This window comes from Pelophylax lessonae, assembly GCF_965119305.1.
Source record: "Pelophylax lessonae genome assembly, chromosome: 6".
NCBI lineage: Eukaryota > Metazoa > Chordata > Amphibia > Anura > Ranidae > Pelophylax > Pelophylax lessonae.
In genome coordinates, this window is record NC_138773.1 from 259,351,245 (window position 1) to 259,367,217 (window position 15,973).

The 15,973-nt window shown below is 39.4% G+C and overlaps 1 protein-coding gene across 2 annotated transcripts in view; it reads left to right on the forward strand.

Moving 5' to 3' along the window:
• The window catches only part of CERS6 (ceramide synthase 6), a 320,898-nt gene that overhangs the window by 107,011 nt on the left and 197,914 nt on the right, over positions 1–15,973 (forward strand). For both annotated transcript variants that reach the window (XM_082260318.1, XM_082260317.1), the window contains exon 2: positions 14,716–14,821. In XM_082260318.1, the coding sequence (XP_082116444.1) occupies positions 14,716–14,821 (106 nt within the window). The remainder of the gene's footprint in view (positions 1–14,715; positions 14,822–15,973) is intronic.

The following is a 15,973-nucleotide window of genomic DNA, read 5'->3' on the forward strand; positions in this document are numbered from 1 at the left end:
CATGCTTTCTCTAATTTGTGGAAATTATTAATTACAGATATACAGTGTAATGTGGGGTACACATTATAAGAAAATCATACGAATGATCGTCTGATTTTCCTCGTTGTTTCACAGCAAATCGGAATCAAGGAAGAAAAATGTATACGAAAATTATTTTTTTTGTTGTTGTTTATTGTTTCTGATCATGCGCAGGCTTTCGTTTCTGATTTTTCAAGTACGAAATTTGTATGAAATCAGTACACATTAAAAGAAAATGATTTGTTTTGTTCCCGTACGAGAGCAATTTTGGAGTTTGCCCCCTTTGGAAATTTTTGTTCAGAAGGTTGGAATCGGCTGTAGAAAGTTGTGTACACACTATAAGAAAATCGTACAACAGTTCCTCGGATGAAAATGTTCACCTGATTTTCTTTTTTTTTTCCAAAATATCTTTAGTGAGAATCGAAAAGGTAACATACAGCAAATTCATAGGAATAATGAGATTGCAACAATAGAGGTAAAGAAAAACAAGAAGTTATGCATATGGTGAAACAAAATTTGATTCTCGAACGGGAATATCATAACTTGGACATGAGTGAGAACAATCAATTTATAGTGAATTCCATGTAAAGGCAGATTGAACAATTAAAAAAAAACAAAAAAAAAACAAAAAAAAAACAGTAGATCTATAATGAGCCTCGGGAGGCGAACCAATAAATGTGATTAACGGGAGGTGATGGGGTTTGAAGACATGATTACGGTCCTGTGATTAGTTTCAAGGTATGGGGAAAGTCAGTAAAGTCAAAGGTCGGGAGAAGAAACATAAATGGGGTATAATTAGGCTTATTGGGGGTGAAGAAGTCGAATCAGCTGTATAAGAGATCTCTCGGGGGGGGGGGGCTGTCTCCCACACTCCGTGGAGTGACGGATACCTGCTCCCAGCCCAAGAATAGAGCATTAGTATGTCATATTGTGAGGGAAGGGATGGGGGTGAGGGAATGGAAGGTCCTTACCCAGTCTATGTGATCATTATGTTGTGAGCAATAATATTGGTAGATAGATGTTGAGTCGTAAGGACAGGAGGAAAAGTCAGATTTTCTTATAGTGTGTATGTGCCTTAACTCTTCACCTCTCTGTTCCATAGGCACAAATATGTATGCTTGGGTGACTTAAACATGTATCTTTATATGACAGAAAAAAACTGGAATAACCAGATACACACTATCAGTTTTGTATGTTCAATCCAGCTGGCTAAACAAAAAAAAAAACGAAGGAGCTCGAGAGGAGCTCCCGATACTAACTATGTGATCTTAGTACAGCGATCTCCCTGCTGCTTTAGTTTGTTATTGTGCCAGAAGATAGCGGTCAACGCTCATGGCCATTGCCTGTCAGCGCTGATCTGATTCCAAACAACTGAACCACTCAAGTGCTCACTCCGATGGGATGACAGGCGTGCCGCTCTCCTCAGGCAGGGAACTCCAAACATAAGCACATGAAAGAGAAAAGGAGGCACAGACACCTAGTGCATTACCCGTGGACACCTTTAAAAAGTTTATCAAAATGCCAAAAAAATACTCACAGACATGAAGAGTCAAAAGCGCACATAGAGAATTCACCAGATGTGGAAATGAACATGTCCCTGTAATTGGACCGTTGACGTGTTTCGGGAGTTACGCTCCCTTCCTCAGCTGATCTGATTCCAGTCGGATGCTGGTCTTCCTGCATGCTGTTTGACAGAAGCCGGACGTTCGGCTGGATTCTGTAGGACAGGCTGCAGTACCCACAGGCTGAATGTTAGCCGGATTCTGCTGAATTGGCCAATAACAGCCGATATTCTGTCCATGAGTACCAGGCTTAGGCATCTGCGGGCTGACTAAGGTCAGCATCAACCTTAAAGTCATTTCAAAAAGGTTCCTCTGATTCCATAAAGAGATAAATGTCTCCTTGAACAATGGCTCCTAATTTTGGAATCCTTTCTGGTTAAACTGCTGTGTAATGACAAATGCTGGAGATAATTGTTTCTTTCTTATAGCTGTAAACTGTACAATGTCTTCTGTAATTTGAATTTTTTTTTCCTTGTAGAAATTGCTTATAATTTGTTCTTCTGACAAATGTTCCTTGTAAAAAGCTATTCTTTACTGTGAAATTACCCTTAATTAAATGCAGAAAAATAGGATCTTCAAAAATCAAACTCAGACTTTGTCATATTAAAGAATCTCATTGCTAAACTCCAGGCAGATTTGTGCAGCTATGTATTTTTTATATATTCATTACATGTATTTTCTAATGTAACTAGTGTAAGTACCTGATATTTGCTTGATATTAGTTTCCTGAAATACACTATACAGCAATACTCACTATAAGCCAATCAGGTGTGTTGTTTGCAAATATCTTGACAAGGAACATGCTGATAAGTGGAGAGAGCAGAGGGATAACTGTTTTGGTCTGCTGCTGCTCTTCCACTGTCCAGTCAGTTGGCTGGGGGTAGAGTGAAAACACTACTGTATTTTTTAGGCCTCAAAACATCCAAAACACTGCTTTTACCGACAGCCGACGTTTTTTTTTTCTGCCTCTAAACGCTATGTGTCCATACGCACATAGACATTTACAGGCATTTAGAGGCAGAAAAAGAAACGCACCAGCAGCTCATTCAGTAGAGGTGCATTTGGATGGAAAAAATGCAGAACATGCATAAACATGTGTTTAAAACTAGCATACTTTGGTGCATTCGCATGTTTGCAATGAATGCGTTCTAATGGCCAGAATAAATGAATATTCTGGCCAATAAAATGCATTATCACTAACTACATGAGCATGCATGTAAAATGCAGCTATAGGCTCTTTTGTTCAGCTGCATTTTCCTTCCCTGGAGCAAAGGCATCCAGGGGGGAAATAAACACATGTCCCATGTCCAATCCTGTAAATCTCAGGACTGAAGAGATAGAAATGTTTTGGCCAGTAAAACAGCTCTCTTGTATATCTTTTTCATCAGTGTATTTACCTGTGTGCTTGGGGTTCTGCTTTAAAATTAAATCTCATCTGTCATTTAAAATTATGTATGTATATATATATATATATATATATATATATATATATATATATATATTAGCCACAAAAGATGTAAATCCATTTTTGAGCACCAAATGTTTTTGCAAACCCAGATATGTTGCCAAATTAGTGGTGACATCATCACTGTGCTGTACATAGCCTGTGCAGAGAGCACATAAATCAAGAATAATAGAACAATAAATGGTAGAATAATTACCTACAGATCGTATCATTTACTGCTCCATTACTATTTAATGTATATAAGATAGATGTCATCAAATGAAAATTTTTATGCATTTTAAGTTTATCATGTTTTATTCTTACTATATACGTATATATTTATATCCTGAGTGTCTTACATATTGTTAGTAACAATATAACAATATTTTATTAGTGACAATATATTTTATTAGAATCACTGTTAATGCTCATGTTATAATTATTATTATTTTAGGAGTACACTTTTTCTATGATAGTAATCATTTTATTTTTCTTCTTTTTATTATTATCAATTCACCATTTTATTATGTTAATTTTATAGATATCTGCACAATAATTATTGCACTAAAAGCATTGATCATTTCTTCAATGTGTATAATAGATTTATTAGTAAAGCCCCTGAAATGCTAATTCTTATATAATACAATTTGTGTTTGGAATAAACCTATTTATTGGACTTGTATACAACGATGTGTCATTTCAGTTCAAAGATTTATCTATCTCTGTCACCACCTTTCAGAAGCAGAAGCTGTCAACAAAACAACATATTATTCACATTCTCCATAGTCCCACCACCATCACACCAATGGAGTGGATGCCGTCATTTAGTCAAACTCAAAGTCCTATTAAACCCAAAAGCAAAAAAAATGTATATATTGCTACTTACCAATCATTCGATGTCGTGGCTGCATTCATTTTCTTTTTGTTAGGCTTTTTGTTCTCGTTCACATTAGGTCGCTCCGACTTCGGGGGCGACCTGTGAAGTCGCGTGCACCGTGACTTCGGCGCGACGTGCACGGACTTCATCTAATGAATGTCTATGCAAGTCGCCTCCAGGTCGCCCCGAAGTAGTACAGGACCCTTTTTCTAAGTCGGAGCGACTTGTGTCACTCCTATTAGAACCGGTCCTGTACTACTCAATGGACCCGACTAAAAAAAGTGTGAACCAGCTCTTTCCCCTCTGTTTATACCTGGTGATCTTACCAGTAATACACCTCCTGTATTAGAGTGCCCAATTTTGTTTTCCTGTCATTAGTATGCTTTTAGTTTCATGATTGCTATTAAAAAAACAAATTACTGAGAAGGACTGGGGAGGGCGTGTGTTGTGTTATAAAAAATAATCTGCCCTGGGTGTGAACTATGCCTAGTTACACCACTGATTTATGCAATATTTGTTCAGCTTTCATAGTCCTATTAGGATAATTGCACATGGTACTGCATGGTTTTGCAAGTATTTGTGCATATTTATGCATATGTATGCACGCACGTAAAATACTGACTGACAACTCAGATTTCTGCAACTTCTTTATACGCGGTGCATGTTTACATGCATGTGTGTACAGGCACAATGAAAACAATGGGCTGGATTTAGATCAGTATAAAAAAAAAAAAAACACCTGTATGCCTGAAAACTCTCAGTATTTTGGCAGCAGTGTGCAAGAGGCCTAAAATAGAAGCTTTGCTGTGCAGTTATAGATGACAAGGCTTTCAAAAATGTTCCTGGTCTGGACCGACTGTCTGGTTTTGCAAGTACTGACCTGCTTTTTAGACATTTTTTGTAAACTACAGGGCAGATTTACCAAAGGTGCTGAGTAATCTATATATTTATCCAGGGCTTTTTTTCAGTAGCAACGTGGGGGAACGCAGTTCCGGCACCTCCAGCACTGATTGTATCTAATAGCAAGGGGTGGTAGGGTGTGCTGGAGGTTCTATTAAGGCCGGTTGCTGGTGAATCTATTGTACCTGGGGGAGATCAGTTGTTGCAGGGGGGTCTATCGTTGCTGGTACGGGACCTATTGTTGTTGGGGGTTCAATTGTTGCTGAGAGGGATCTACTTTTGGGGGAGGGGTCTACTAATGCTGGCTGCTGGGAGATTTATTGTTGTTGGGGAGGTCTATTGTTTCTGAGGGGGTATCTATTGTTGCTAGTGGGGTCTCTTGTTGCTAGGGGGGAGTCTATTGTTATTTGGGGACATCTACTGTTGCTCGGGATGATCTATTGTTGCTGGCTGCAGGGGATCTATTATTGCTTTCTGCAGGGGATCCATTTTACTGCTTTCCTTGTTATCAATAACAAAATACTTATCACCACAAACACCACAAAATTATGCTTGGGTCTCTAAAGGGGGTGGTACTGGGAGGTGGGTAGAGGTGGAACCAAGGGACGATGCTAGTTGGTGGGTAGGGGCAAAGACCCTGAGAAAAAAAAAGCCCTATCTTTATCATTCGACAGAGTACAAATGAAGTGTTTACCCTAAAAGGGTAGCCGTAGCCATTTTTTTAAACTTTTGGATTGAGTTTGGAATGGGTGTTGATGTCTATTTTTTGCTGTGGGGGACTATTTGCCCTGGAACCATTGTCATTAACACAGAAAGTGATGGGAAATTTTAAATTTTACAGTGGTTGTCATAACAAAAATGGAGGGGATATCTTTCAATGGTGATACATGTTCTGGTGACAACTGTCTAATAGGGGATTTCAAAAACCTAATGTGCAGAAAATTAAAGAATATTTATGGTATGTAAGTAACTTTTTTTTTTTATCATGTAGTATGTAATACATTTTTCGTTTGGTTCACAGAGCACAAAAGTAAACAGTTAAAAAGGACATACCAAATAGCAGCAAAACATATTCCGTTTGGGCAACTAAATTATAATACAAATATAAAGCATTTCATTTTTATAGCAGAAAATTAGCTTCCTGACACATAGGAGCTTGGAGTGATGAGCTTATTTGGTGTATGAGGACTGAAGGAGTCCCTTGGGTTGAAACTGTTTCTCAAGGGGACTGTTCCTCCTAGCTTTGAATGTATAGAGTAAGCACACCACATGTGGAATGTGGAATAGACTCCCTCAAGAGCAGGTTCAGGCCAGCCCAGTAGATTGCTTTGAAAAAAGCCTGGATTATTTTCCTAAATGAACATATATAACTGAATACTAACATTTATAGGCAAAGTTAATCCAGGGAATATCTGATTGCCTCTCAGGGGATCAGGAAGGAATTTTTTTGCCCTGATGGAGCAAATTGGATCATGCTGTGCTGGGGTTTATTTCCTACTTCTGGATCAACTGTGGCTGTAGACGTAGTACTTGGATTTTGCAAACGCATTTGACACAGTTCTCCACACATGGCTAATGTGTAAAGTCTACAGGCTTGGAAAATGCTGTTTGTAAATGGATCGAAAACTGGTTTAAAGTCCAAATTCAGAGAGTAGTGGTAAATGATTCTTACTCTGAATGGTCTAAGATTATCAGTGATGTACCACAAGGTTCAGTGTTGGGACCCTTTCTTTTTAATATATTTATAAATAATATAGGGTTTTGGATTAAAATGATAATTTCAGTCTTTGCAGATGCTATGCAGTGGAATAATGTCCTTACAAGATGTCTCCAATTTACAAGCCAACCTCAATGCACTGTTTCATTGGGCAACTATGTGGCAAATGAGGTTTAATGTTGATAAATGTAAAGTTATGCACTTGGGGGCTAAGAATATGCATGCATCATACATATTAGGGGAAGTACAACTGGGGGAATCAATGGTGGAGAAGGATCCCGGTGTTTTGGTAAATCATAAGCTTAATAATAGCATGCAATGGCAAGCTGCGGTTTCCAAAGTGAGCAGATTCCTTTCTTGTATTAAGAGAGGCATGGACTCCAGAGAGAGAGATATAATTTTGCCCCTGTACAAATCATTAGTAAGACCTCATCTGGAATATGCAGTTTTGGGCACCAGTTCACAAAAAAGATATCAGGGAACTGGAGAGAAGGGCAATACGATAAGATGCATGGAAGAGTTTAGCTATAAAGAAGGATTAGAATAACTGAATTCAGAGAAGAGGAGATTAAGGGGGGATATGATCAACATGTATAAATACATAAGGGGTATTGGTGTTGGGGTTTTCACTTTAAGGTCATCACAGAGAACAAGAGGGCACTCTTTACATCTAAAGGAAAAAGAGATTTAATCTCCAGACTCCCTCCAGAGGTGGTTCTTCCCAGCTCAGTAGTTTGCTTTAAAAAAAGGCCTGAATGCATTCCTAAATGTACATATTATAACTGGATAGTAATATTTAAAGGTAAAGTTGGTCCAGGGAATATCTGATTGCCTCTCGGGGATCAGGAAGGAATTTTTTCCCCTGCTGGAGCACATTGAATCATGCTTTCCTGGGTTTTTTTGCCTTCCTTTGGATCAAATGCGGGTATAGGATTGTGTATATGGGATTGTTAAAAATGTTTTTTTCCCTTTTATTGGTTGAACTAAATGGACTTGTGCCTTTTTTCAACCTGACTAACTATGAATGTAGCTATAACACAGAAAACATCAAAATGTTGGATATGAGTCTATGCAATCAAAATAAATGAATGATCTTTCTGGCTGTTACTTGTAGTCCCACAAAGTTGGATGAATCCACAGATGATAATAATATCCAAAGTTTATTAAATAAATAGTTATAAAATAAGGACATTAAAAACAGACTGATGGTGGTATATGTGAAAATTGAAATCCATCATATCAGTAAAACAGCACAGGAAGCTGCACAAAGGCTATACATACCATTCAGGAACCAGTACTGAGAATTAAATGGGAAATGGTCTGCCCAGGTAAGAACACCCTATCTCCAAGATGGTAAATCAGCGAATTCCCATGGATATGCTGCTGTGTGTAGCACCTCTGTAAGGTCTCCGTGAGTGGCCAAATGCCAAGTTAAGGACAGCCATAGAACACTGACTGCCCCCCAAAAACAAGACCATCCGTTGCTGGGTGGCAGCGGCGGAACCGCTATTTGGCTTGGCTCAGATGCCCCCATAGCAAGCTGCTTGCTGTGGGGGCACTCCGCAGGAGGGAGGGGCCATCAGCACTGAAGAGGGACCCGAGAAGGGAAGGATCTGGGCTGCTCTGTACAAATTCACTGCACAGAGCAGGTAAGTATACCATGTTTTAATATTAGTATATTATACCAGTCCAGAGACAACTCTCCACATCCACATCCTAATAAATCAAATTGTAAAAAGGAAAAGGGGGGCAGGACACACCCCTATCGGAAGGAACAGGACTTTGTAGGAAATGGTGTTGTCACTGAGATGAGCACATACATGCATGTATCATAAAGGATAACTTTTATTGTATAAACATGATTATAAAAAGGTCTACAATTTAGACATAAAAACATGTGTAGTAATTAGCACTTTTACCTAGCAGTAAAAGGGTTGCTGGTTCGAATACCAACCCCGATGCTACATGCCTGGAGTTTGCATGTTCTCCCTGTGCCTGCGTGGGTTTCCTCCGGGTACTCTGGTTTCCTCCCCTACTCTAAAGACATGCTGGTAGATTAAATGAATCCTGTGTAAATTGGCCCTAGTATGTATATGTATAAATGTGAGTTAGGGAACTTAGATTGTAAGCTCCTTGAGGGCAGGGACTGATGTGAATGTACAATATATATGTAAAGCACTGCGTAAATTGACAGCGTTATATAAGTACCTGAAATAAATAAAATAAATAAATGTGTACAAAACCATAGCGAAGCGCAGATATTCACTTGTTGATGAATAACAAGTGTCTACTTTCAAAAAAGGAATAGAGGCAATTGGACTTTATTGGTACCATACTACTGAACAAACACTCAAGTAATAAAATATATACATTTATTATCACAGCATAAAACCATTAATCCACATAGTTGATACAAAAGGACAACATGTCTAGGAAAAAACATACAGTGCATAAAGGGAACTCTCTTGTCTACTAAGTGTCTACTTTCAATGAATTTTTGATGTATAATATGTTTTTCCTTTTTTCAAATCTTGTAAGAATGTAGATACACATGTAAGTTCCCTGAAGAAGCAGAGAAAGTGTTCTGGGTAACGCGTTGGACCTTAATGGTATTCTGCAAGCACTGGATATGTGTAACAGCTGAAGCCGTTTGCTATGGTTTTGTACATATATTTTTATGCCTAAATTGTAGACCTTTTTTAATCATGTTATACAATAAAAGTTCTAGTTTATGATACATACGTGTATGTGCTCATCTCCGTGACAACATAATTACCTGCTAAATCCTTTTCCTTCTGATAGGGGTACATCCTGTCACCCTTTTCCTTTTTACAATAAGAATAACTTGTTTGTTATTTTGAAACACAAAAAAACAAGACTTTAGTATCACTTTAATTCATTTTTAATATTCAAAGAAAACTCTCCCATCCATCCATCCATGTCTCCATGCTTTATTTTGCTAATAAATTACTTTGATTCATTACTTTGAGAAACCACAATTTTGGCAGTGGCCAAAATTGAGTAAGAGCAGATGATTCATGTAGCATTTACTTCCTGAAATCTATCTGCCCTTAGTTCAAGCATGCAGGCAGGAGGGCGTGATTAGCAGAGATAACCCCTCCTCCCCTCCTGAAGATTCCGGGGATGTATGACATAATTTGCCTAAGCCAGAAACTAGGAAGTAACTGAAGAAATGAAAAAAAAAGTTGAAAACGAGTAAATATGATATACTTTTCTATCTATTTACTAATGCTAGCAGCATAAGGATTACAAATAGTCAATATTCATTGAGAGAGTGATGTTCCACTTTAATTGAATGGTATTGTAACTGTATTGTCTTCCCTCATATTGTAAAGTGCTGCGCAAACTGTTGGCATTATATAAATCCTGTATAATAATAATAATTATAATAATTTAATTGGTGATACAGGCCACACAAAACGGAAGCATTCGTTTTTGTGTGGATTTGGCCTTTAACTAAACTGTAGTAGGATGTTGGGAAAAGTGGTAAGGATTTCAATGATGCATTTGTTTAATAATAACTCTGTTTTATAGAGTCTATGTGCGTGATATGTAATATTAAGTGCATAAAGCATGTATAGTGGCCTAATAAAAATAGCTGCGCTGCAGCCGCTTTCACTCAAAGTGTAGGTGAAACAAATTGCAGAGGCAAAGGAATGTGTGCAATAGTAATTGTACAAGATAGAACATTGATAGGACAGGAACTGAGAATTATTCCTGCTGTTCTGTTTCCCAAGAGAGAAGCAAAAGACAGAGCCTGAAACAGACTGTTGCTTTAATCTGACTTAATTAAAGGATGGAATGTGAAGTTGAACAGCTGCATAAATGTTCTTTTTTGTCATTTGTACATATATAAAGGTTCTGGAAATACAATTTTGTCATTAGAAAAAAATCTGATAAAATCAGAGTAGCGAAAAAGTAATGGTATTTACAAAAGTAGGAGCACAATTATCCTTCTGGTGTGACGCAGAAATCTATTATAATTCTTTGTGCCCACGCTTAATAACATAATAACGACGTAGTTCAGAGAACTGCAAGGAGGACACAGAAAAGAGTGGAAAATGGGCTTGATCATCTAGCTCAGGGGTCCCCAAACCTTCTAATTGAAACAAAGGGCCAGTTGACTGTTCTTTAAACTTTAGGGTAGCCGGACTGTGGCCAGTGGGAGAAGAAAATGTTCTGTCATTAGTTGGAGTAAATAATGCCCCATCATTGATATCAATGGGAGGAATTGTGCCCCATAATTTGTGTCAGTGGGAGGAATAATGCCCCATCATTGGTGTCAGTGAGAGAAATAGTGTCTCATTGTTGGTGTCATTGGGAGAAATAGTCCCCCATCGTTGGTATTAATGGGAGGAATAGTGCCCCATTATTGGTGTCAATGGGAGGAATAGTGCCTCATCATTGGTGTCAATGGGAGGAATAGTGCCCCTTCATTGGTGTCAATGGGAGGAATAGTGCCCCATCATTGGTATCAGTGGGGTGAATAGTGCCCTATCATTGGTGTCAGCGGGAAGGAATAGTGCCCTGTCATTGGTGTCAGTGGGAGAAATAGTGCCCCATCATTGGTAATAATGGGAGGAATAGTGCCCCATCATTGGTATCAATGGGAGGAATAGTGACCCATCATTGGTTTCAATGGGAGGAATAGTGCTCCATCATTGGTATCAATGGGAGGAATAGTGCCCCATCATTGGTATCAATGGGAGGAATAGTGCCCCATCATTGGTATCAATGGGAGGAATAGTGCTCCATCATTGGTAATAATGGGAGGAATAGTGCCCCATCATTGGTATCAATGGGAGGAATAGTGCTCCATCATTGGTGTCAATGGGAGGAATAGTGCCCCATCATTGGTATCAATGGGGTGAATAGTGCCCCATCATTGGTGTCAGTGGGAGAAATAGTGCCCCATTGCTGGTGTCAGGGGGAAGAATAGTGCCCCATCATTGATATCAGTGGGAGAAATAGTGCCCAATTGCTGGTGTCAGGGGGAAGAATAGTGCCCAATCATTGGTATTAAAGGGAGGAATAGTGACCCATAATTGGTTTCAGTGGGAGGAATAGTGCCTGTCATTGGTATCCATAGGAAGAATAGTGCCCCATCACTGGTATCATTAGGAGAAGTAGTGCCCCATCGTTGGTGTCAGTGTGTGGAATAGTCCCTCATCATTTCTATCAATGGGAGGAATAGTGCCCAATTATTGGTATTAATGGGATGAATAGTGCCCTATCATTCGTGTCAATGGGAGGAATAGTGTCCCATCATTAGTGTCAATAGGAGGAATAGTGTCCCATTATTGGCATCAGTGAGAGGAATAGTGTACCATAATTGGTGTCAGAGGGAGAAATGGTGCCCCATTGATGGTGTCAGTGGGAAGAATAGCGCCTGACCATTGGTGTCAGTGAGGGAAATAGTGCCCCATCATTGGTATCAATGGGAGAAATAGTTCCCCATTATTGGTGTCAATTGCAGGAATAGTTCCCCATTATTGGTATCAATGGGAGAAATAGTTCCCCATTATTGGTGTCAATTGCAGGAATAGTTCCCCATTATTGGTATCAATGGGAGAAATAGTTCCCCATTATTGGTATCAATGGGAGAAATAGTGCCCTATTATTGGTATCAATGGGAGAAATAGTGTTCCATCGTTGGTGTCAGTGAGAGAACTAGTGCCCCACAGACAGCAATAAAAACTGACAGGTGTTCTAATCCCTCTCCACTCTATCTAAAAAAAAGTTTTTATTGCTACCTTTTTGTCTGTACGTCCTGGCAAGCATTATCACGGAAAGTGAAGAAAATTCAAAATTTTGAGTGGTGACCAGAACAGGAATAGAGGGGAAACCTTCCAAAAGTGACAACAGACAACCGTTCTGTGAGAACCAAGGATTTCCTCTCACATTCTGTTGTGGCTATAGGACAGGAAGTGAAGGAAATTTTCCCAAATGGGACACAGACAGAAAAAAAAAAAAAAATACCAGACGAATTATAACCCTCCCTTATTTTAACTTAGAATTGAAAAATAAAAAATGGCTTCAGTTCTTTAACCACTTAAGCCCCGGAAGATTTTACCCCCATTCCGACCAGGGGGTATTTTGCGATTCGGCACTGCGTGACTTTAACGGACAATTGCGCGGTCGTGCGACGCTGTACCTAAACGAATTTGGCGTCCTTTTTTTCCCACAAACAGAGCTTTCTTTTGGTGGTATTTGATCACCGGTGTGATTTTTATTTTTTGCGCTATAAACAAAAAAAGAGCGTCAATTTTGCAAAAATAGCAATATTTTTCACATTTTTTTATATGAAATTCCCCCCCCAAAAAAAAATTTAAAAATCAAAATTTTTTTACTTTTTCGGCCAATTTGTTTTATGCTACCTATGTTTGGTAAAAAAAATCGCAAAAAGCGTATTTTGATTGGTTTGCGCAAAAGTTATCGCGTTTACTAACAAAGGGAAAGATTTCTGTCATTTTTGTTGTTTTTTTTTTAACGTGTAATGGCGGCGATCTGCGATTTTTTTTGCGGTACTGCGACATTGGGGCGGACAGATCGGACCCTTGACTGACATTTTTGACACTTTTGGGGTTACCAGTGACATTTCTACAGTAATCAGTGCTATATATATGCACTGTTACTGTAAAAATACACTGGTAGTGAAGGGGTTAACTTTATTTGGGAGGGAGGGGCTGTGTGTATCCCTAGGGGCGTGCTTTCTACTGTGATTGGCTGGGGCTTGAGCTGTATGGACACTGATCAACGGATCTACATACTAGATCCGAGTGATCAGTATCCTAACAGCAAGGAGAATGACAGGCAGCTTGTTTACACAGGCTGCCTGACATTCTCCCTCTCCCCCGCCGATCGCCGAGTGACCGGCGGACATCGGGTCCGCCGGTCACACGCGCGGGGGGGTCCGTGACCACGCGGGAGCGCGCCTCCGGGGGCGCGCGCTCGCTCCCTAGACCCTCACAAGCTAGTGACGTAGCCCTACGTCACTTTGCCTGTGAGGGGCTGACTGCCGACGTAGATCGGCGTTAGGCAGTCGGCAAGTGGTTAAAATGAAATCTATTTGGAGTTCCTGAAAGGAGTGAAAGTTAAAATATGTACAAATGAAATACGTGACAGAAGTCTTCACTCTGCGGTTTTCCTATTATTTAACTAGAAAAAAAAGGAAATAGAAAATGAAGACTTATTTCTTTTAGTAAATAATGTCATTTACAGCCCGTACAAATAAATACATTTTGATACTGTGCAATTTCCAAGCAAAACATGTACATTGTAAAACACTGCCAAGAAGTTGACACTTGCATAATAAACATTTGAAATTTGATACAGTTTATTCAAGGCTGTTTTCTTTTTGTTTTTTTGTTATTGCTTTTTTTTGGCAAAGATTATTGGGATTGAAATGCTTTTTATATTAAAGTGATACTAAACACACTGTTTAATTTACATGATCCCTTCTAATTCTATATGTGGATGATGGCACTGTAATTATTTTAATATAAACATCTAAGTACCTTTTTCCAGCTGTCACATGATCCAGCTCTTTCCCAGCCTGTCTGCAGAAAAACATAAGTAGGAGGAGCTTCTAGTCCTCTGCTGCTGTTCAAAATAAAAAAAGACGTCATTTGGTATACAGAGTAAAAATAAATAATTAATATCAAAAACTGTTTTAAATTGTCATACAAATCTTTATTATTTTGGCAATAACATGGTGTGAGTGGATGTGTCCCTTAGAGTAGGAGGGAGGTGAAGCCTCTATCAATCTACATATAATATATTGCCCCTGTTGTATTTAGCTGGTTAGTGGGAATAGGGGAAGAGGGAGGGAGCGGACTGTCATCTACCAATTTGTGTACCTCCACATGAGTGAATCCATAGTAACATGGGCTGCTCAGATGTAATAGAGAGGAAATGCTCAGCATAGAAACTCACTGAAAACTAAGCATGTGCAGAGCTGCCACCACTGCTCTGCAAAATCTCTAGCTGCATTGGGGGCATGGGCAAAGGAATGATTTAGAGAGCAGCAGGATCAACCAGGTTTTTTGAAAAGTACAAATCTCATAGTGACTGAGTGAGTATGAACAGCATGTAATACACCATTTATTGATATTTTTATATGACGATGGTTTAGAGACACTTTAACTTTATTGGTTTGTCTTTGTTGCCATTCTAGGTTCATTGCTAAACCATGTGCCTTGGCTCTGAAAATACAAGCCAATGGACCACAAAAGGCCCAGCACAACGCCATACTGGAAAAAGTCTTCACTGCAATTACAAAGGTACGGTGCTGCAAAGAAACCCCACCATAATAACCTGTGTTTATCAGGTAAAGCGCAAATCCACTTTTGTTGAGAAAAAAAACATTCCCCTCTGGGTGATCTGTGTACATTCATTGCAAGGATTTTAACAAACTTTGTTGCAGATTCCTACCTTTTGCTATTCTGAAACAATCCCTCTGTATTTTACTGCCCTCATATGGGAAAGTGAGTCTAATGGGAGTGGTTTCATAATTATCCATCAGCTGCTGCACCTGCAGAGCTCTAACGAGAAAAGCTACTGGGCCTGCATCCCTTTAGATGTTTTCCTATTGGTAGTATCTCAGCAAAAATGCCATTTTTGTTCCAGGGGATGCCTACAATCTGACTTAAATCTAAATGCAGACTTCTAAGAAAATCAGTGAGCCAATCACACAAGCAGGAAATTATGTTTCTGGGTGGCGTTCTGTACAAAGAGTGCCTTCAGGTAGCCATATTGCATTGCATTTTCAGAAAATTACAGCAGCTGCAGATTTAAAGGAAATTTAATTTTTAATAACATTCAATTACACTATGACTTGTCTCACAATTGTATACACTATATATACAGTGGGTACGGAAAGTATTCAGACCCCCTTAAATTTTTCACTCTTTGTTATATTGCAGCCATTTGCTAAAATCATTTAAGTTCATTCTTCTTCCTCATGAATGTACACATAGCTCCCCATACTGACAGAAAAACACAGAATTGTTGACATTGTTGCAGATTTATTAAAAAAGAAAAACTGAAATATCACATGGTCCTAAGTATTCAGACCCTTTGCTGTGACACTCATATATTTAACCACTTCCCGCCCGCCCTATTACAAATTGACGGCTGGAATGTGGTTGTGTTATCCTGACCGGACGTCATATGACGGCGGCAGGATAACACAGCTCTGGGCGCCCCCCGGGGGCGCGCAGAGCGGCGATCGGTGATGCGAGGTGTCAGTCTGACACCCTGCATCTCCGATCTCGGTAAAGAGCCTCTGACGGAGGCTCTTTACCATGTGATTAGCCGTGTCCAATCACGGCTGGTCACATAGTAAATAGGAACAGCCGTTGATCAGCTTTCCTTAGTTCGTGCCTGACAGGCACGAGTAAAGGAGCGCTGATCGGCGGCTCCCCTGACAGGGG